The sequence below is a fragment of the Xenopus tropicalis genome, chromosome 1, assembly GCF_000004195.4.
Source record: "Xenopus tropicalis strain Nigerian chromosome 1, UCB_Xtro_10.0, whole genome shotgun sequence".
Taxonomy (NCBI): domain Eukaryota; kingdom Metazoa; phylum Chordata; class Amphibia; order Anura; family Pipidae; genus Xenopus; species Xenopus tropicalis.
Genome location: NC_030677.2, coordinates 84,611,754 through 84,634,864, shown reverse-complemented (window position 1 = coordinate 84,634,864; position 23,111 = coordinate 84,611,754). Strand labels below are relative to the sequence as shown.

The 23,111-nt window shown below is 37.0% G+C and overlaps 1 protein-coding gene across 4 annotated transcripts in view; it reads left to right on the top strand.

The window, feature by feature from the left end:
* The window catches only part of fras1 (Fraser extracellular matrix complex subunit 1), a 257,678-nt gene that overhangs the window by 226,662 nt on the left and 7,905 nt on the right, over nt 1-23,111 (top strand). For all 4 annotated transcript variants that reach the window (XR_004223099.1, XR_004223098.1, XM_031903422.1 and 1 more), the window contains 17 exons: nt 888-1,134; nt 3,698-4,042; nt 4,451-4,611; nt 4,906-5,053; nt 6,535-6,740; nt 7,768-7,924; nt 9,441-9,641; nt 11,165-11,352; nt 15,610-15,885; nt 16,283-16,515; nt 16,797-16,957; nt 18,108-18,322; nt 18,931-19,081; nt 19,377-19,484; nt 20,198-20,357; nt 21,357-21,473; nt 22,610-22,776. Coding sequence is in view for 2 of the 4 variants with exons in the window: in XM_031903422.1 (XP_031759282.1) it covers nt 888-1,134; nt 3,698-4,042; nt 4,451-4,611; nt 4,906-5,053; nt 6,535-6,740; nt 7,768-7,924; nt 9,441-9,641; nt 11,165-11,352; nt 15,610-15,885; nt 16,283-16,515; nt 16,797-16,957; nt 18,108-18,322; nt 18,931-19,081; nt 19,377-19,484; nt 20,198-20,357; nt 21,357-21,473; nt 22,610-22,776 (3,241 nt within the window). In the remaining 2 variants the exon portion in view is untranslated. The remainder of the gene's footprint in view (nt 1-887; nt 1,135-3,697; nt 4,043-4,450; nt 4,612-4,905; nt 5,054-6,534; nt 6,741-7,767; nt 7,925-9,440; nt 9,642-11,164; nt 11,353-15,609; nt 15,886-16,282; nt 16,516-16,796; nt 16,958-18,107; nt 18,323-18,930; nt 19,082-19,376; nt 19,485-20,197; nt 20,358-21,356; nt 21,474-22,609; nt 22,777-23,111) is intronic.

Below are 23,111 nucleotides of genomic sequence, written 5' to 3'. Positions count from 1 at the left end.
AACAGGAGGTATCAGACCAGGAATAGAAACAATAAAATAGCCTTTGAAATGCAGTGTAAGTTCTCTCTGTTCACCTGTTAAACAATAAAACATCATGCTATGGGTCACTATGTGAACATTTTTTGTGACTTTTCTTACATTACCCTCACCAGTATACACTATGCTGTAAGCTGCCTAAGCCCCAAATATTTGTGCTTTCAGTATGGGTAAATGAGGAGAAAAGGCACATTTTGGGTGACCTTTCAAAAGCATGACAATAAAAAGTATTTATCCAAGTTAATTTTTTAACTCTTAAATGACTATCATTTTCCATTCTAGTGTGCCTCTTTCCAGCCTCTGTTTAAATTACTATGTGATTGCAAGGTTCCCTGGCCTTAGAAAAATGAGTAAATTGTTTGCTTGTCAGTTTTCAGGTTTCTTCTTATTCCATCAGCTCTTTTTCTCTCCACAGTTCTGGCATTTAAAAAAACTGTCTCTTTTTTATATATATATATATTTTTTTTTTATAAAAAAAAACAATATTATTCTGTAAAGCGCCTAATGGTGCTCTATTTACAACATAAGCATCTATTTACAAAATACTAAAATTAGTTTAATTTAATAACTCTTCTAGTTGACTTAACAAGACTTCTGGCATTCTGAGGGTTGAAACATCGAAGGATATTTATTTAAAACATTGTTGAATGTTTTGTACAAGTCAGAAATATTGGGGCTGTTTTGCTGCAGTGTATGGAAAAGATGTTCTTTCTGCTATACTAGTGAGCAGTGGTATTGCAACTGACTGCAACTTACAAAACTGTGAATCCTATCTTATAACAAACTGAAGGGAAGCATCTCCCACATCAGATGCCTTAGTACTCACACATACCCATTTTATGTTTTTTTAGGTGCAGTTTGATGAACGGGAGGACACCAAAGTTTGCACTATCATTATAAATGATGATGAAGTATATGAGAACATTGAACGATTCACAGTGGAGCTCAGCATGCCTGCGTATGCCTTACTGGGCCACATTACTAAAGCCACAGTTAATATTAATGACACAGAGGATGAGCCCACTCTGAAGTTTGAGAAGAAGATATACCGTGCCAATGAAAGTGCAGGGCTCCTCTCTGTACCCATTGAGAGGAAAGGTCTGTCTTAAATATGGGTTGGGATAGGTTAACATTTCACAGTGTGGTATTTCTTATATATATTGTATAGTGCTGCGGAATATGTTGGTGCTTTATAAATTAATGTTAATAATATATATATATATATATATATATATTGAATATCTCTTTATTTTTATAAAGTGCTACTACAGGTGTGGGATCTGTTATTCGGAAACTCTTTATACAGAAAATTGTGAATGATAGGAAGGCCATCTCCTATAAACTCCATTATAAGCAAATAATTCCAGTTTGTAAAAATGGTTTCCCTTTTCTCTGTAGTAATAAAACAGTACCTTGTACTTGATCCCAACTAAGATATAATTATCCCTATTGGAGGCAAAACAATACTATGAGGTTTATTTAATGTTAAAATGATTTTTCAGTACACTAAGGGGCACATTCATGAAAAAGAGTTCGGATTGGATACGATAATTTCTTAAGATCGCAAATATCACGAATATGCTTATGAAAAAATCGTATTAGTTACGATAATATCGTATTGGCGATCCGAAAGTCACTAAATTTACATATCCGAACGATCGTAAAATGCAGGAAAACCTTTCCGACTTTGATCCCTCTGTGCATGATTTTGGAAGCCTCCCATAGGAATCAATGGCACTGTGCAGCTCCAACCTGGCCCAAGGAAAGTCCGATAATGAAGCTTGAATGAATCCGAAACTTTCGTACTTGTTGTGACAATACGATTTTGTCACGTAATTTTTGCTGCACAGTACGGAAAAGTTGCGCAAAATAACGAAAAAATCCGCGAAAATCCGCACGGGCGTTAGAACGAACGCTTGGAGCATCCGTGAATTAATAAATCTGCCCCTAAGTGGCCTATTATGCTGTTTAAAATGAAATTCGGCGAAAAATAACCAGTGTAAAATAAATGGAAAAGTCCGCCATCCAAATGCCAGATTTTACATTGTTATTTAAGTAAGTTCCAGTGGAAGAAAAAAACATTAAAAATTATGCCAATTTTACACCATTTCTTACATGGCAAAGCCTGGTGATGTGTGGCTAATTTTGTTGCCATTTTTTACACAGCATAATAAATCTGGCCCTTATGGTATGGATATCCAAATTAGACCCATTTATCCTGAAAGCCCCAGGTCCTATACCTGTACTTTTTTATACAGTGCAACTGCATACCCCTTCAAACAGAACGAGAAATATGTACAGGGCAAAGGAAAAAGGAAGTACAAGTAGGTCACCTTCAGGAAAGGCTTCCTTGGTTTTAATATTAACTTTCTCTGCTCCATTTCCTCTGCATGGCCTCCCTTTTTTCATCTAACCAGCTGATTGTATCCCCCTTCACATTGTCAGTTGTCTGTCAGTCCCACGGAGTAAATATTTTATACACTTACAATTAACGCCCTTTCCAGGAAATCTGCATTGATAAATCTCGTTACCTGTCAGTTCTTAGAGTGTGACACTACAGGGGGCCTGTATACACTATGTACATTATGATCACTGTCCCTTTGATTCCCATGCATATGCTTTTTGGGCAGTGGTACTTTAGGCTCATTTACAGTATGTCTGCAAGTGCAGTTGTGGTCCCCACAATTTCCTCAAAAAGTCAGTTGCACATAAAACCACTTAAAGGTTCTGAATGGAGCATTGCTGTGCTTATTGACGCAGGGGAACTGCCGCATCCTGACCAGGCGGCAGCTCTAGGGTTTCCGTGCACAGCGTCAATAGACAACAGGCACTTGCAGATTCAGGCTGCACTGGCACACAAACGGCAAACATCATAAATAATGCCAGGTGGACTTTTTCACAATTGCAACTGAATGTGTGCGCAGTTGCAGTAATCTTAGCTATTGCAGAAGGCGCTGTCCCCTTCCAAACACCATGATTCTGGAGTTCAGGGAAAAAAACACTGCATTCAGGGGAAAAAACATGGCAACTGCACTGGAAATTTCACCTTGCATGTGTTTTATCAGCACTAGTAAGGGTCAATCAGAACACTGCTGTTAAAATGTGGAGGGTCATCTTACAGGGACTGAATCATTTTAGTTGGATAATCTCAAGCGTAAATCTATTTTGATTGTCTCCACTAAGCACTCCAGGCATAACTCTGTTTTCTAATGAATTTCACTTACATGTTGCGCAGTAATTATAAGATATTCCAAAAGCGCCCTCTGGTGGGAGTTGTTAGAAATTGGATATGTATTTTGTATGGATAATGTCCTCTTTTGGTTCTAAGCTACATATGACATGTCCAACAGGTCCAATCTTTTTATCTAAATAACACCTACCTTACTGTTGGTTTCTAATACAATGCTATTAAATGTAGTAACAAGACCTTTCAAGGGTATCATCATGCAAATATTGTTTTTGTAGACAATTATATGTTTGAGAATCGCAAAATAAACAGTAGTTAAGAACTCTGGCTGATACATATAACTAAATAAGTGGATATAGTAATAAAGAATATTTTAAGTGGGGTTGTAGGAAACATTGTTAATGCATTTTTATTTAAATATACCACTTTTAAAATGAAATGATAGTGATAACACCTATTTTTCTTTTACCACAGGTGACCCAGCCAGCATAGTGTCTGCCATTTGCTACACAGTGCCTAAATCAGCCAAAGGCAGCAGTTTCTATGCACTTGAATCAGGCTCTGATTTCAAATCCAGAGAAATGTCCAATGAAAATCGTATTATTTTTGGACCTGGAGTTACAATGTCAACCTGCGATGTGAAACTAATTGATGACAGCGAGTATGAGGAAGAGGAAGAATTTGAAATAGCTCTGGCTGATACCTCTGAGAATGCAAGAGTCGGAGAGATTGCTGTAGCCAAAATTGTGATTGAAGGACCCAATGATGCCTCAACCGTCTCCCTTGGAAATGCTACATTCACTGTTAGTGAGGATGCAGGTAGGAAGAGGCAGCAATGATTTATGGAATAATTTGTGTTTACTGATATAATAAAACTAACAGTGGTTTCTAAACTAAGGAATCGTTCATTATTGTTTTGGGAGGGGGAAGGCTGCAGTATGGACTTTTCTGATGATGCTCTCTGATACAGTATGATACACACCCAGCAATCTGAATGCCAGATATATTAAGACACAACATATAATTGTAGTTGAGAAGGGATGTCAAACTTATGTCCGTCAACCTATGGTGAAACACATTACTCAGCATCCTTATCTTCCTACTGCCTGGAAATATTTTTATACACATAGATACTAGACTTGAACAAGACTTTCTGTCTCAAACACAGTAACATTGTTTATCATATCTATCAGCCATTAACAGTTGTGTTTTTCTATTTTATGCCAGGCTCTGTTGAAATACCTGTAATACGAAGTGGACCAGATCTCTCTGTTCCTACTTCAGTGTGGTGTGCAACCCGCCCTTCGGATCCTTCTTCTGCCACTCCTGGAATTGATTATGTTCCCAGCTCCAAGAAGATAGAATTTAGGGCAGGGAAAACCATTGAGGTATACTTTATACATTGTATAGCATTGAAGCACTAACTTTATTGTACCTAACCTAATGTAACATTTTAGTTATTGTCAGTTATTGTCAAATAAGAGAATGAGTTATTGCAGAGCTACCAATCTGTAGGGTCCACAGGACGTGGATGTGGCCCTACAAGAGATTGTGTGGTCTATAGCCTGTGTAAGAATGGCACAAACTCCTGTGTATAGAATTGTCACCTTCATACAAATTATAATTCTATATAGTTGGCTGATGGTTTACTGTTGAGACTTAGAATCTCTTATCTTTTTTAGTACTGCACTTTGACTATAATGGATGACACCCAGCACCCAATGATTGAAGGCCTTGAGACATTTGTGGTTTTCCTAAGCTCTGCACAAGGGGCAGAACTTACCAAGCCATTTCAGGCTACTGTGACAATAAATGACACTGTCCAGGATGGTAAGCTGAACTAAAGAAACAATGCCAGATATTCAAAGAATATACATTCTTATATATTATTGCTTCCTGAAAAACATATGCAAAATAGTGCTAGTTTAGCTTGTACTATATGTATGTATTCCTACCGTCCTACTAGGTCAGTTTTGTATGTATTTTATTTTTCATTATTGTACAAGATATAGACAGTATTATGGACAGAGGCATAAGTGCTTAAGGAAAATTGTAAAAAAAAACATGCATTAAGTACCTCATTAAGCTCCTTCACTGTATATCATGAATGACAGGCAAAAAAGTGTTGTGCCAGAGAAAGCCCATGTACCACCCCTTTAGCTTTTATATACAAAGATAGATGCAGGTCTTTGCTCATGCTAGTGCAAGTATGCAACTCACAGGGGGACAAAATGATTGCACTTTACCCCTGTCTAAAAAGTGAAGTAAATCTTTGTTAAAACTCTAGACCCTCTCCAGAGGCCTTCCCCCTCCAAAACTGCACCACTTGGGACACCCAATAATGCCCTGTTTGCCTACCTGTTTATAAAAAGCACAGTAGCACAGCACATGGCAGACAGCATATTGCAACTTGAAGGTAGGAACAGGGATAAACATTTAAATAGCTCAAAGTTTACCATTATGCTATCCCACATTCCCAGGGCATTGTTTTAGTAAGTAGACAGCACCAGTTAGGAAATGAAAAGGGTGCAGCTGTGCATAATTTGTAATGTTTACTAATCATGTAGGGTAGAAAGCACTAATAGAGGTGCGGTTCACCTTTAAGTTAAACTTTAGTATGTTATAGAATGCCCTATTCCTAGAAACTTTGCAGTTGGTTTTCATTATAATTTTCAATAGTTTTGAATTATGTTCCTTTCTCTTCAGCCTCTTTTCAGCTTTTAAATGGGAGTCACTGACCCCAGCAGCCAAAAACTATTTCTTTGTAAGGCATTTTGTTATTATTGTTACTTTTTATTACTTACCTTGCTATGCAGGCCCTCTACTATTCATATTCCCATCTTTTGTTTAAACCAATGCCTGGTTACAAAGGTAAATAAGACCCTAGCAACGAGATAACTGCTAAATTACCAAATAGCGAGCTGCTAATCAAAAAACCTAAATAACTGCAAAACTATAAAAAATGAAGACCAATTGCAAGTTGTCTCAGAATATCAATGTCTACATCATATTAAAGGCGAACCCCTTTAAGAACACAGTACTAAACTGCAAACCCTTTACCATATTCTTAACCATGCCAAAATCTTTAACCTTGAGAATCTTTTTATTTTATCATACTGCCCTGAATCCTACTGATATAAAATTATATGATTTTCAGTCTAAGATGCTTCTGCAACTGCTGCTGCTGTGTTAACCTATGGCTCTGAGCTCTCTATAACAAAAATCAATAAAGCAGATTTATTGAAGGATATAGAATGCTCTGTTTTTGACACTGGCTTATTAAAGCAATGTATGTGCTCTTCTTTATGCAGTACCCAGCATGCAGTTTGGTAAGGAGGTCTTCACAGTAAAGGAAAAAGATGGAGTCTTGCATGTCCCTGTGCTGCGTACCGGGGACTTAAGCTATGAATCTTCAGTACGCTGCTACACACAGTCTCAAACTGCGAGAGTGATGGATGACTTTGAAGAAAGAAGAAATTCAGATGATTCACGAATTATATTTTTGAAAGGAGAAAAAGTAAGTGCATGCTAATGCATGCATGTTTCAGCATGCTGAATTTTAATAATGTATTTTAGTATTATGTTTGTGTATATGCTTTTAGTTTGTACAGGTATAGGATCTGTTATCCAGATTCTAATTTTAAAAGTGATTTCCTTTTTCTTTGTAAAAATAGAAAAAAAAAAAAAAAAGTAGAACCTGTACTTAAAGGAGACATATCCTATAAAAATTAAGAATGTACCAGTGAATTATACTCCTCTAGATATAGAAGGATTGTTTAAAAAAAGTTGTGTTTCAGACTGATTTATTGAGAAATTCCACCAAAACCCCAGTAGTCCCGCCCATCTGTTCCACTTCCTGCTGGCTAAATTCTCTGAATGTGCAGGGGAGCCTGCAGCTCTCAGTACACTGCACTGTAGGATAGGAACCAATTAGGAGCTAGGCTGACCTGATAGGGAACTAAAGCCTGTCTTTGCTTGTGTAAGTGCAAGGCTGTGATTGGCTCTTCCCCTCCTACTGTGCTTCTGGCTGGGACCGTTAGGACACGCCCACCTTTATTTAAAACACGGACAGAGAACTGATAGGATCTATGAGGAGCTCCAATAAAGTTGCCATTTTCACAGATAGGATTGATCTTTAGCACAAAGTGAAACTAGCACCATGTATTATTCATAATTGCCTACAAAATTAGAGTTTTTCCCATTTATCCAACATGTCTCCTTTAATGGAAATTAAGCTGCATAGATCCAGATCGGTGACAAAACAATCCTATTGGGTTTATTTGATGCTGTACTGATTTTTAGCAGACTTAAGATTCCTTATTTAAAAAAAACAGGTCCTGAGCATTCTGGATAATAAATCTTGTTCGTGTAGTCTATGTTCCTCTGTGCTCATAACAAAAGAACTATGATACTACTGTCATTTACCTTCCTAAACATAGTTTCTTGCATTATTGATGCTACAGTAGTGGCTTAGATTTAAATTGTTTTTGTTGCTTATTCCAATTTAAATAACATTCACCCATGTATTGATGATCTTGTGACAGGTTAAAAACTGCACTGTTTTAATAAATGATGACTCCGTATTTGAGCCAGAAGAACAGTTTAAGATTTACCTTAGCAATCCACTTGGGAGTCACTGGAGTGGAGCTAGAACTGGAAAAAATGACATAGCTACCATTACTATTTCCAATGATGAGGATGGTAAGTGCCCTATACAATAATGAACATCTTGTAACTATCTCACACTGATCTGTCCAACAATGAACTATACAGTTTAAATGGTATCTGAGATTATGGTCTATAAAATGCTATTAGAAGTCACCAAAGTGTCTTGTGACCTAGTAGATGAGGTAACTTCGTGGGACTCATTTACAAGTTAATAAAATTGCTTCTGAACAGTAGCTGAGAGCTATTCTGTGTTCTTATATGAGAACATATTAATATGCATTTAAAAAAGACTGAATTAATCCTTATGATTCATAATTCATATACAAATACATATATTTATCACTTGCTGTATTTTTATGTTAATGTGATGACTGATATATATTAAGAACATTTTAAACAGCTTACCGTAAAAGTGGGGCAAACATTTATGAGATTTTGCTATTTGTTTTGCCTTTTTAGGAAAAACAGAATGAAATACATAGATCAAATGTTTCCTTCTGTTTACTACATTCTCTTTGTGTACTATCTGCATGTTTATTTTTATCTGCAGTTCTTCAGAAAGGTTGTCAATGTAGTTTGTAATCTGCTTTTTTGTGTGCTTTACCTGTAATGCACCTTACACAAACATTTTATACCAATTATGTTAGAGCTGTGCTTTATGAAGCCACTTACTGCTACAATAATCGACAACATAGAACTGAAATTATGAGAATCAAGAATTCATGGGATCTGGGGTGTTTCAATAATTTAGATCTCCATACCTTAAGTCTACTAAAAAATCAGATAAACATGAATTAAATCTAACAGGACAATTAAGCTTCCAATAAGGATTAATTACATCTTAGTTAGGATCATGTACAAAGTACAGTTATATTATTACAGAGAAAGGGAAAATTATTAGGTTATTAAATTAAAATGGAGTCTATTGGTGATAGCTTTCTCATAATTCTGAGCTTTCTGTATAATGGGTTTTCGGATAAGGGATCACATACCTGTATTACAAAATAACACAGTGCATTACCTAGGGGATGGAGGATTGTTCAGCAAAATAAAGCACATATAAGCAAAGTTTTTTTTTTTACAAAGTTAGCCTTTTATCAAATCCATATCAGTGATTTATTATTGATTTTTGAAATCAGTAGACAAATTACCATATTTATAAATAACAAAAAAACCATCAAGCCTGACATTTTTTTGTAAATGCCATTTCAATAAGTCTGGACTAATCAGTTATATTGATGGGGAAATATATGATTTTGTTGCTAAATGCATTATGAAGAGTTTTTTTTAACAAAAAATAACATTTTTCTTCTTGAGGCAATGTTAGAGGGGGCTGTTTCAGGCACTTTAAGCACCATGTGTTTACATTCTGGCATGAGGAATTGTTAAGCATTTTTTCTTTTTGTTAATGTTTGTCTACGGATGTTTTTGGTATTTAATATGCCCAAAACAGCTTGTCTGACATTGCCATTGAGGCAGTACTGCATATTGCTTTGATAAAATGAATCAACAGATATACAAAACTTTTGTTTGCCTCCCTTCCATGTAGCACCAACTATTGAATTTGAGGAAGCTACATATCAGATTAGAGAACCTCAGGAGCCAGATGGCGTTGCTATATTAAACATCAAAGTGATCAGAAAAGGAGATCAGAACAGGACATCAAAGGTCCGCTGCAGCACACGTGATGGATCTGCACAGTCTGGAGTTGATTACTACCCCAAAAGCCGTGTTTTAAAGTTCAGCCCTGGTAAGTTATTAAATAGAGCCACAAAGAATAATAGCTGGAGGGCTTGATTGGTGAATCCCTTTGGTAAGGGAGTTATACAAAGTAATGGAGTTTTACTGGTACCTTTACAAATGTCTTTGTCCCTTTTAATTAATTTTGGTCCCATGGGAATCTAGGAAGGGATTCACTGCTTTTCTTAAACTTCGCTGGAAATTTATTCCTATTTAATTAAAAAATGTTTTAATCAAATGAATAAAGGATACTGTCGTTAAGAGTATACCACATTAAGTCATAGGGGCTGATTTACTAATTCACGAATCCGAATGAAAAAAATTCGGATTGGAAAACGAACATTTTGCGACTTTTTCATATTTTTTGCGATTTTTTCGTCGCCGTTACGACGTAAACATTACGACTTGCGCGAATTGTCGCAACTTTTTCATAGCCATTAAAAATTTTGTGAATTGTCGCGACTTTTTCATAGCCATTATGACTTTCGTGAATTGTCGCGACTTTTTCATAGCCATTATGACTTTCGTGAATTGTCGCGACTTTTTCATAGCCATTATGACTTTCGCGAATTGTCGCGACTTTTTCGTATTGAGCGCTCGAAAAATTTGCGACAATTCGCGGAAAAGTCGCAAAATACCGATTATTACGGAAAAAACGCATTCGGACGCTTTTCGGACGTTCGTGGATTAGTAAATGTGCCCCATAGAATATGAAGTAGTGTAGAGAACAAAATGTATCTATAAATGTCCATGCTGAGGGTCTAAGGCAAACTTAAAAGCAAACTTTCAGTGTGACTGAAGAGACCAGTCCAGCATCAGTAATGAGCTTGTTTCATGGCTTTTGGTTGATCACTACCACAAAAGCCACATTTTAAAGTTCAGCCCTGGTAAGTCATTAAAGGAACAGTAACACCAAAAAATTAAAGTGTATAAAAATAATTAATATACTATGTACTATTGCCCTGCACTGGTAAAAGTTGTGTGTTTGCTTCATAAACACTACTGCAGTTTATATAAATACCCTGTTGTGTAGCCATGGGGGCAGCCATTTAAATTGAAAAAAGGAGAAAAGGCACAGGTTACTAAGCAGATAACAGATAAGTAGCAGATTCCCATTGTATTCTACACAGTTATCTGTTATCTTCTTATGTAACCTGTGCCTTTTCTCCTTTTTTCAATTTAAATGGCTGCCCCCATGGCTACACAACAGCTATTTCTATTAACTACAGTAAACTTTCTGAAGCAAACACACAACTTTTACCAGTGCAGGGCAACAGTACATTATATTTTAATTATTTTAAAACATTTTTATTTTTTAGTGTTACTGTTCCTTTAAATAGAGCCACAAAGAATAATAGCTGGAGGGCAGCTTTTTACCGACAGTAAATATTTTTATATTTCAGCAGTTAGCTTCATGTGCCATTTAGGCTAATAACTTTTTTTAGTCTCCATGGTTGCACCATTCCTCATACAGCTTATTGAAATTGTATATGCACACAAGAATGATGCATCTGTCCCTTCTTTCCTTTTCAGGTGTGGATCATATTTTGTTTAAGGTGGAGATTCTGTCCAATGAAGACAGGGAGTGGCATGAATCATTTTCCCTGGTTCTTGGCCCAGATGATCCCATTGAGGCTGTTCTTGGTGACATCACGACAGCCACAGTGACAATCCTGGACCAGGAAGCAGCCGGCAGTCTGATTTTACCTTCCCCTCCCATTGTGAGTACTACAGATGTAAAGCAAAAATATATTTGGATATATAGTTATCAAATATCCTTGCAGAATGTATGAAATACCCTATATACTTTGGTTTTAAGTAGGCTTGCAATATACCTGTTTTTACTCAGTGCCATATATCTTTCATTAAGTGTTTACTTTGATTTATATTTTATGGAAAGCTAGGAAGGGTTCATTACTTTTCTTAAAATTGGCTGGCAAATAATACCTATTTAATTTAAAAATGTTTTAATCAAATGAATAAAGGATAATTTCATTAAGAGTATACCACATTAAGTCATAGAACTAGTGTAGAGAACAAAATGTATCTATAAATGTCCATGCTCAGACTCTAAGCCAGTGATCCCCAACCAGTGGCTCGTGTGCAACATGTTCTCCCCAACCCCTTGGATGTTGCTCCCAGTGGCTCCTCGAAGCAGGTGCTTATTTTTGAATTTCTGGTAAGGAGGCAAGTTTTGGTTGCATAAAAACGAAGTATAATGCCAAACAGAGTCTTCTGTAGGCTGCCAGTCCACAAAGGGAATAATAAGTAGCCAATAGCTCTTTTTGGCACCCCAAGGATCCATTTTCATGCTTGTGTTGCTCCCCAACACTTTTTCCATTTAAATCTGGCTCACGCATATAAAAGGTTGGGGATCCCTGCTCCAAGCTAATCCTTTAAAGCAAACATTCAGTGTGACTGAGAAGACCAGTCCAGCATCAGTAATTGACACAGATGGGCCTAGCTTTCAAGAGGCTGAGAGATTAAAGGGCAACTAAAGGTAAAATATTGGCATGCAATAAATGGGGATGCACATTGAACATACAGATTACATACAAAAATAACTGACTCAAGAGGTTTTATCAAAAGATCTTAAAATCTAAAAGAGCAGTAGATTGAATATTGAGATAACTAGATATTTAGATTGAAGTTGAACTATAAATACTTTTTTAAAATTTCAAAATTTACAGACTTGCACTACTGTTTGGGTGCATGTTTATTACAATGACATTTAATCTTCAAGGATTAGCAGGAGCTCATATGCCTTCAGCGGTAAATGGAGAAGGAAACAAATGTATAAATATGGCAAATAATAGAGTGGTCAGCTGCAGAACCTGAAATGCAAAAATGTTAAGGTGCCTTCTCCAGATCACTTACAGCAGGGTTTCTTCAAGGGGGATTATATCCCCTTATTCAACTTGAGTGCAATATGTAGGACATGTGCTAAACTTACTTTATGTTTATTGTTTTAATCAACAAAAATGTCTATGAAGATTCTCATTCATCCAGGTCATGATATACAGTATCTAGTAGAATTAAGTCTAAAACAACTGGACTTTTCTGAGTTTTTCTTGAAAACGTTTCACCACTCATCTGAGTGGCTTCTTCAGTTCAAATGACTGGTTGCTGGGTTTGAAAAACACAGGAATGCGATGTTTGTTGAAAATTCGCCTAAGTTTTTCCGATGTTCCAGCAACATATGGGATGACTATATGTTGCTGGAACATCGGAAAAACTTAGGCGAATTTTCAACAAACATCGCATTCCTGTGTTTTTCAAACCCAGCAACACCCTGAGACAAAAGCTGGTGCACCCGAAAGACCCAACACCCAAGCACATGAAAAGTAATGTGGTCTATGCTGTCCAGTGTAGTGAAGAGTGCTCAGACTTATACATTGGGGAGACAAAACAACCTCTCTGTGAGAGAATGGCCCAACATAGGCGGGCAAACTCCTCAGGACAAGACTCAGCGGTCTATCTACACCTCAAAGAAAAAGGTCACTCTTTTGCGGACAGTAACGTGCATATTTTGGACCGAGAGGACAGATGGTTTGAAAGAGGTGTGAAAGAGGCCATTTATGCCAGCCTGGAAAAACCATCCCTGAACAGAGGAGGGGGCCTGAGACACCGCTTGTCACCAACATACAATGGCGCGTTGACATCCTTACCCCGGCAGTTTCACAACAGTTCACACTTCCAGTCATGTACTTTGAAGGATTAACACCTTCATCAATGAGAATCTTGGTACCATTGTGATTGGATCATACCTTCTTACACCTGTCAGTTTCAGCTAACACCTAACTGAACAAGTTCAATGGAACCATTGTGATTGGATGTCTGTGACTCTACTACCATCAAGAGTTTAAATACCGGGGAATTCCCTACCTGTCATTTGAACTGAAGAAGCCACTCGGATGAGTGGTGAAACGTTTTCAAGAAAAACTCAGAAAAGTCCAGTTGTTTTAGACTTAATTCTACTAGATACTGTAAATCAACAAAAATGTTGTTTTTGTTACTAAACAGGGCCACGAGGAGTCCTGCTTGCAAAACAACAACATTTTTATACTGCTGATCTAAAAACATTGATTATTAGTTATTAAAGGAGAACTAAACCTTAAAAATGAATATGGCTGGAAATGCCATATTTTATATACTAAACTGACTGCACTAGCTAGTTTCAGCATCTCTATACTAGAAATGATATAGGTCTTTACAGTTCTCACAGGAGCTTTTCATTTTGGATTCGGGACAGTGCACATGCTCAGTGTGCTCTGAGCAGCTGTTGAGAAGCTGAGCTTTGGGGTCTTTGCAAATTATCCAGCAGAAAATGGGGCTGGCCTGTCATGTAAACTGGATGCTGCAGGTCTATTAAATTCTGAAGCTAACTGCACTGGTTTCAGACCTGTCATGTTATGTGAATCTGAATGAATTACTAATCAGCCTTATACTGTTACATTTATATTCTATACTGTATATACACTGTATCATAGGTCCCCAATCTTTTTTACCAATATGGGCTGTTATTGGTTATTTGATAGCCCAATAAAAGTATGTTTAGCACAGGCCTTGATCATTTAGCTTATGTTCAACAAAGGAGTATACTGCCTCCCATTGTATTAAAGAATACCACGTAACACTGAGGGTCTGCTTTGTGAACCAAAACACTACTTTAGAATGAAACATGTTTGTTATTTAAATTTCTGTTACCTGTTGTAGCAAGCTGTTTCACTTTATAAAAGGTGGTCATAGAGACTCGTACTGAACAGCATGGGGCTCAAATTTGGGTCTAGACCCAGAGGTTAAGTCACTAGCTTACAATGTAGATGTTAACTAGCAAGTTGACTTGGATGCTTAATGTAATATATCTTGCCAGTGGCTATCGTTAGAAATGAGCATTCTATCTGATAGCTCACCATAGGCATTCAAATGTGAGCATTACATGTACTCCTTTATTATGACTATCATGTAAGGACAAAGATAATGTACCTAGAAATTACCATACCATATAATAGAGATATACGGATCATCAGCTATTTATAGCAAGACAAACTTTTGATGAAGTTCACTATAGTGATTAGATTTGAATCATTGCTTTCTTTCTAGATAATTACCTCTTAATTTACTTTCATTTAAATAAATGTTTAATTATAGAGATATTATCATTGTGCCCACTTTCTGCTTACTGCATAATCAAATGTATTTCTGTCCTCCAAGCAATAAATGAAGTGCAATATAACCTTGTAAATGAATCTTATCTAAGTTAATTTAACAAATGGCCATTTATTTCACTATCACAGAAAAAGTTATTTAGATACTGCTATTTAGCCGCTGTCCTGCTGTATCTGATTTAGTAAACCTGGGCCACACATGGGTATAGGTTTATTAAGTAGCAACTGAAGCACTATAGTTATTGTGCTTATAGCACAGAATAAGACACAGGAGACATGTGAAATGTAAACCTTCTAGAAAACACATCTAGTTCATTCAAGCACAACAGCTGCACGAAACAAGCAGCATTCAACCCACATGCATGCATTCCCTAAGGGCCATAGCATAATATTACAGTAAAGGAATAAATAGAGACTGTATCACTTTAGTCATAAATGGGTTGCTGCACCTTTTAAAATTTGATAGAATTGGTGAACTAACCCTTGTCTAGGTTTGCCAACCCAGATCTGAAGTGTTCAGTGTGCATCTTCACTTTGCCTGCCCCACCCTGTTCACCCCAGGCCCCACAGCCAGAGGTTACGCTATTTTTATGCTTTCAAATGGCATGGCTAAGTTAGGATTTAGGTGCAAATTACTCATAGTAGGTGACAGGCCTGTTATTGCTGGTGACACACCATAACCAAAAAATTTGGGCAAAACAACGGGAAAGGTTTCCAAGACTTCTTAGCTAGAGCAAAGGAGTTCATTCACTATGAATGACAGGCTTTTAAAACATTCTTTATCAACCAGCTCATTGTGCTTCTCTACAGGTGGTGTCATTGGCTGATTATGAGCATGTGGAAGAGGTCACCAAGGAAGGTGTTAAGAAGTCTCCCTCTCCTGGATATCCATTGGTGTGTGTGACACCATGTGACCCTCACTTTCCAAAATACACAGTGATGAAAGAACGTTGTGAGGATGCTGGCATTAACCAGTCTACTATCTTATTTAGCTGGGAAGTAGCAACGCCAACAGATTCCAATGGAGCCAGATCCCCTTTTGAGACAATCACTGACACAACTCCTTTTACTGGTGTCAATCACATGGTAGGTTCAATGAAATTATCCCATCATTAATTATTTAATACTACATTAGGGAGGAGTTTTATTCTCTCTTTTAATATGTCCCTTTCCTTAAAATACTACCTGGATGTAACATTGGTCACTGCGTGTAGCTCCCTCCTCTCCGCTCCTTCTTTTGATTCCTTAATATAACATGGGGTGATTAAAGGCACTTTGCATATACACATTTTTTTAGCCCATGAAAGCAGGTCTAGAATACCTACAATCATCCTGTGTGTCATTACCCTTACAGTTAGCAAGTAATAATAAAATATAATTTTTTCCTTTTAATCAAATAATATTCTTGGATGAAAACATTAAAGTTGTTAATTGACTAATGGCATGAATCCATTATAAACAATTATTTACTTTCATTGTCAAGGTCCTGGACAGCATTTACTTCAGTAGGCGGTTCCATGTACGGTGTGTTGCCAAAGCTGTGGATAAAGCTGGACATGTTGGGACACCACTACGAAGTAATATCGTAACTATAGGAACAGATAGTGCTATCTGCCATACTCCTGTTGTAGCAGGAACTGCCCGAGGATTTCAAGCCCAGTCTTTCATTGCCACATTGAAATACCTGGATGTCAAACACAAAGAACATCCCAATAGGTCTGTTGAACTCAAAGAGTTACTACAGTTGGAACTACGTCTCGTCTACGTGCATCTTTGCATTAAAGATAGATTTATAGTAAAGTTAATTTTAATTTTAGGTTATTGAAAGAGAACTCATGCACTTTAAGTAGCACTGTGCAGCTGATTTAGCATCAGACAATGGTGACTTGATGTAAAAAAACATGTATTCCTTTGGACTAAGCACACAACAAATCCCTGGCTGCCATTCTTTACAATCCACACTCTTTGATCTTGACTGTATTTCTTTCTTTATTTAGGATTCACATATCTGTTCAGATTCCACATCAAGATGGCATGTTGCCTTTAATTTCAACCATGCCACTGCACAACCTCCATTTCCTTCTTTCGGAGTCAGTTTACCGTCACCAACATGTTTGCTCTAACCTTGTCACTGTTCGTGATCTTCGAGGCATCTCAGGTAATATAATTATTCACATTTTTTTAAATATACCTTCTGTTTGCTGCAATCTGTTAGCAATGCCTGAGATTAATGGGCACAATGGGTCATTTACAAAGAGCAGAACGGTGTGCAAAAAATGGATGCAGCCCTGCTGTAGGATGAGCCATGCCCTACACTTTTCTGAATTGCAACAGATCTGCACGTGTCTCATAAGTACAGCGGGAAGACAAGGTATGGCAAGGTACAGGGATAAGGATAGTGTGCTGCACCTAGCGCGGGTGCTATGTGCAGAGAGCAGCCAGACCCCGAATATAAGTGCTTTTTGAATGAGCACTAAGGGATGTGCTTTTATAACCCTAAGGGCTCTAGCACCTGCACCCGTGGTCACTTAATTGACACATTGCATGTAAGCATATATGTAAGCAATAGAGAGATACAAACTGACAACTGAAACATGTTCTCAGCCCTTTGGTTTTTACAGACCAACAAAATGGTAACTAAATTAAATTGGGACTACTAGCACTAATGCAAAAGCATTTTTGTATTTCTCTTTTAAATAGTCCTTTAGCTCTGTTCTTCAGACGCTCACCAATTTAGCCCCAGCTACTTCTGTTCTGATTTTAATCAATGCTGTAATTAATGTTTTGAGATACCTTTCCGTCTGTAGGTGAGGGCTAACCCTGACAGCCAAGAGTTAGCAATGTTTCTACAGCTGAGCCGTACCAATGCTATTTGTGTAGGGAAGGTGGTCTTCTTTCTAGCCTAGCACTGGAAGCAGAAAAGTGGTAGCATTTAAAGGTGCAGCCTGATGAAAGTCCTGTTTTAATACAAAATTTGAGTTTTATTTACTTATTTTATACAAACAAGATATAAATAAGTAAATACTGGTGAGTGACAGTGATCCATATCTAAGCTGACATCGCATCTATACTTGGCAGAATTATTGTTTGTCGTGCCGTACCCCACTGACGGTTTCTTGCTATTCCATCTTCCACCATGAATACCACATCAATATGGCCCTAAGTTTTTTAAGCATTTTACTGTTTAAATCTGAATTGCTGTTTATGCTCCTCACTTGGTGGACAAGTAAATATTCCAATGCCAACATTTTCCTCTATAGTGTCCTCTAATCCCAATAGATAACAATGTATTATGTTTTCTTAAACAGAAGCTGGTTTCCTGGATGAGGTGACATATGACAGCATAGCTGTGGGCCCTGGATATGATCGGCCATACCAGTTTGACCCTAATGTCAGAGAACCAAAAACTATCCAACTCTACAAACATCTAAACCTAAAAAGCTGCATATGGACATTTGATGCCTATTATGACATGACTGAGCTCATTGATGTTTGTGGAGGAGCAGTGACAGCAGATTTTCAGGTAATATATTTCCACTCACAAGTAATATACAGTGATATACTTATATGGTTTTTAGCCAACTGTAAGGAAGCACAGAGACCTGTAACAATTTTTTGAGAGTAGGAAGATATAGTACAAAGTACAAAAAGTGACACTTTGTTTTTTGCAGTTTGCACACTGTTTTCTTGTTCTTAAATGAGGCCTATAGTGTACAAGGGCTCAGTTTATATTTTTTATTATTGCACCAGAACAGCACTAGAACCTACAGCTCACCAACAGATATTTTGTATGTTATATGGCCATAGTCTATATCAACCAATCAGATGTTATTTAATAATATAAAACAAAAATGTTAATTTATCCTGGATAATAGATGTGTTGTCCAGTTTTATGTTACCAGTGTACCATTACACTAACACATTCTCTTACAAAATAAGAGCATTTTTAAATAATTTTAACAAAGCAACGCAATATCCTCCTATGTCTTTAACAAGTGGGGTCAAATTTGCATTTTATGTCAGTATGCCTGCTTTAGTCACACCTGCCTGCTCCCCCTTTAGGCTTTGTTAAACTAGTGAAACATTTCTTTTTGTTGCTCTGTGACTGACACGTCTGATACTTCTTGCCAGGTGAGAGACTCTGCTCAGTCCTTTCTCACAGTCCACGTGCCTTTGTATGTCTCTTACATATATGTGACAGCTCCAAGAGGATGGGCATCCTTGGAGCATCACACAGAGATGGAATTCTCATTCTTCTATGATACTGTTCTCTGGAGGACTGGTATGGTTATATGTTTCAGTCAATTTCACATATAATATGTACTCATGAATGTAATACAAAAAAGCCATAAATAACCCATAAAATACTGCCTTATAAACAGCACTTTGTGATGTCATCAGTATTGAGTATGAGTTGATAGTGATGACCTTTGTGTTATATAACCCCGTCCCCCTAACTTAAATATATAAAATTATAAGACGTTACAATTGAAAAGAACAATGTTATGGAGATTGCAGTTCTTTACTAAACAGTTTTAATCAGATATATATAACCTTTTACTTTTCTTGATTCACAGGGATTCAGACAGACAGTGTGCTCTCTGCCAGGCTTCAGATTATTAGAATTTATATTCGTGAGGATGGCCGTCTTGTCATTGAGTTTAAAACGCACGCCAAATTTAGAGGTAACAACATACTTGTATTATACTTCTCTTCATACATCTTCTGTGTTACAACTTAAGCTTGTTAAAACTAAGTGGTTGGGATTATCAATTAACTTGTTAGGATGCCTCGGCAAAGCAGTATGGTAGCTTTCACTCATGTACAGTATATTACTAGACAATATGCAGAAATGATTTTATGCTTCATGCATAAAAATATACTAATATAAATGGGAAACATATCAAAATTACATATGCTTCCTGTTGCATAGCTACTATAATTTACAGTTGCAAAAAATCCAGTTTTGATCAAGCTGTATGAAAATCACTGGTAAGCACATGGTTAACTTATAGGCATTATTCTTCCCAAAAGAACAATGGTTTCCATATTTTCAAGATAACACTTTTCTTTCATGAAACCGAAGCTGGGCTTTAATTTTACAGCAACAAGAATTGATCAGTAGCCGGTCTTCCAGGCGCTACAGTTATTCCTGAGAAAAAAAACAGAAAAATCTTGAGTCCCGCCAGTCTTTTGAATTAAAAAATAATTTACATATTCTAGTTTTAGTTAACCATTAGTTAATGGACATATATATTTTGTCATTCCTTTTAAATTTGTTTGTGGAAACAAGTGTAATTGATATACTGCATATTCATAATTGTCTTTAAATTTACCCACAAATTATCAAAGCAAATAAAAGGTCTTAAATGTAACAAATGATTTAATTATTACACAGGTCAGTTTGTCATGGAGCATCACACCCTTCCTGATGTGAAATCTCACATTATGGCCCCTGACCACTTAGGTGGCATTGAGTTTGATTTGCTGCCTCTGTGGAGTGCCCAGACTTTTGATTCTCCATATCAGCTGTGGAGAGCAACAAGTTCATACAGCAGGTAAAACTTGTACAGCTTGGGTAAATCTGTAGAGGTGTATATAAATACATAAGGGGTCATTTACAGTGCAGTTGCACTCCCATACTTTCCCTGCAGTGAGTTACACATTAAACCCCATTCATTAAAGGAGAAGGAAAGTAAAAAACTAAGTAACCTTTATCAGAAAGGTCTATGTAAATACAGCCATAAACACACAACTGCTGCTCTGAGTACTCATTGAAAAGAAACACCACATTTATTTTCTTTTATTCTGTATACATGATCTTCTGTGTCAGACTTTCTGCTCTCGGAAAAATCCTTCAGGGCACAGCACAAGTCTGCTCAGTTTACTCTTCTGAGCACAACACCCCCTTTTGACTGCAATGATAGTGGAATTGTGAGGGAAAATGCTGCATTGTGGGGAAAAAAACATGGCAATCACACTTGAAAATGCACTTTGCTGACTGCACTTTTCCATAACATGGGCTTCAGTTTATCAAACAGTTTTATTCATTATTTACTAAATGATGCTAAAAGGGCCATGATGCTAAGGGCACCTTATCTTTGGCAACCTTATGTTGGCACAGGCATAAGCATTTATGTGAAAAAATATTGAGACTGTATTTATACCATATTATTTCAGGCATAATCAAGCAGTTGTTTTACTACAGTGCCAACATTAACTGACAAATTGAAATTCTAAACACAACTGGGTAATAATGAAATAGAGAGACTGGTTTGCAAAATGATCACAGTCTAAAAGCACTAAATTTTACAGCTGTTTACTGACTGCATTAGTGCCATTTTGAATACAGATTTATGTTTTTTATGTTAGTGTCTTAGACAGTGTTTCTCATATATCTCTATGAAAAGCAGTGACAATTGGAAAGGGAGTTTGTGGCTGCCACAGTTTATTGCCTGAGCATAATGGCAGTCAAAAAGCCTGTGTGCCATAGGCCTTAGCACAGCACATACTTAATAAACTCTTAATAAAACTATAAACTCTTTCTTTCTCTACAGGAAGGACTATTCAGGAGAGTACACCATCTATTTGATTCCTTGCACCGTGCAGCCCACACAGCCATGGATTGATCCTGGAGACAAGCCGCTGGCTTGTACAGCTCATGCTCCAGAAAGGTCAGAAAACTGGTAGTTACACTGTATAATTAAGTTTGTTTTATGATTAGACTTGGCATTTTCGTTGTTTTCTATTTAGACTTAAAAAAAATAATATAAAAATAATAAATAAAAGTAAAATAATAACTAGCAATATCTTGGTTATATTCTTTAGCAATTACACATATTTCCAGCATTTGGGATGATTTTTTAAACTGGTGGGCCACAGGCCAATATCATTTATAGACAAATGTTGTCCAGAGCCTTCCGTAAAGTTTCAAGAATTTATTCAGGGTCCATAGTATTTGTGTGTGCACACCAATCGATGTTCAAGACTCTTGCAGTTAGCCAAAAGATATATAAAGCTGGACTGCCTTATTCCAGACCATCTCATGCTTTTTCCAGCAGCAATCTCCCAGTACCTCCAATACCATAAGTTTTGGTTCCATAAATAGATATTGTACAAAGTCATATAATTGCAGTTAGCTGTATGTTCTGTGATTGTTGTACAGTTGCCAATGTCTGGAAAGTATCTTCAGATACACTCTGCCGAAGAGCTAGTGAAGAGACGAGACTTGCTATATCATTTATAACACCAATGTTACATAACATGCTAAGGATCTAAGTTATAATCCTGCTGTGTTTTAAGCACCTCTTTAAAAAATATGTCTCCTAGAGTGGGAACAGGTACTGGAAATAGGTTTCTGGGCAAAGGAACAATTAAATATTTGTAGTAATTTGGACCACTCTGTACCTGAGTAAAGGTGGCCATAGACGGGCAAATTTTAGCTGGCGATTCGGGTGCTTCAGACCAATTCTGCCCATGTATGGGCATCCCTGAAGGGCCTACCCGACTGATATGTGGCCTAAAATTGGCCAGATCTCAATCAGGCAGGTGTGATTTTCTATAGGCTCATTGATGCAGTCCTCACTCTGACAGCGCCAAACGATTGAATTAGCCTGATATTGCCCAACTTGGCAACGTGTATGGCCACCTTTACTACAATAAAGACTGACAGATTTTCTTAAATATATGGATCACCCCTGACACCACAAGAAACTTCAATAAAAATAATTGTTAATTAAATATTTATCATTTTGTTAAGAAGCTTTAGGATGACACAACATTTCTTATATTGTTTTTTTTTCCCAATTAGGTTTCTTATTCCAATTGCCTTTCAGCAGACTAACCGCCCTGTCCCTGTTGTATATTCATTAAACACTGAGTTTCAGCTTTGCAACAATGAGAAGATCTTTTTGATGGACCCCACCAAAACTGAAATGTCCCTGGCTGAGATGGATTATAAAGGAGCCTTTTCAAAAGGTACATTTCTCAGATCAAGAATCCTATAGCAATACAGCAGTTATTATGGAAATACAATTGTCATTGTTTATCTGCACTATAAAAACCTTAGTGTTCCTGCAAGCATCTTCCTATATTCTACTACTATTATCTGGAAACCTCATTATCCAGAAAGCTCCATAATATGGCAATTCTAGTTCCCATAAAGTCCTATTTAAGCCAGCCAACAATTCTTATTTTTCGCCCTTTTCTGTAATAATACAGTACCTTGTACTTGGTGGCAACTAAGCTGGCATAAATCTTGATGCTAATGTGTTCCTGTGTTTTAACAGAGCAAAGGCTTAGATTATCTGTAA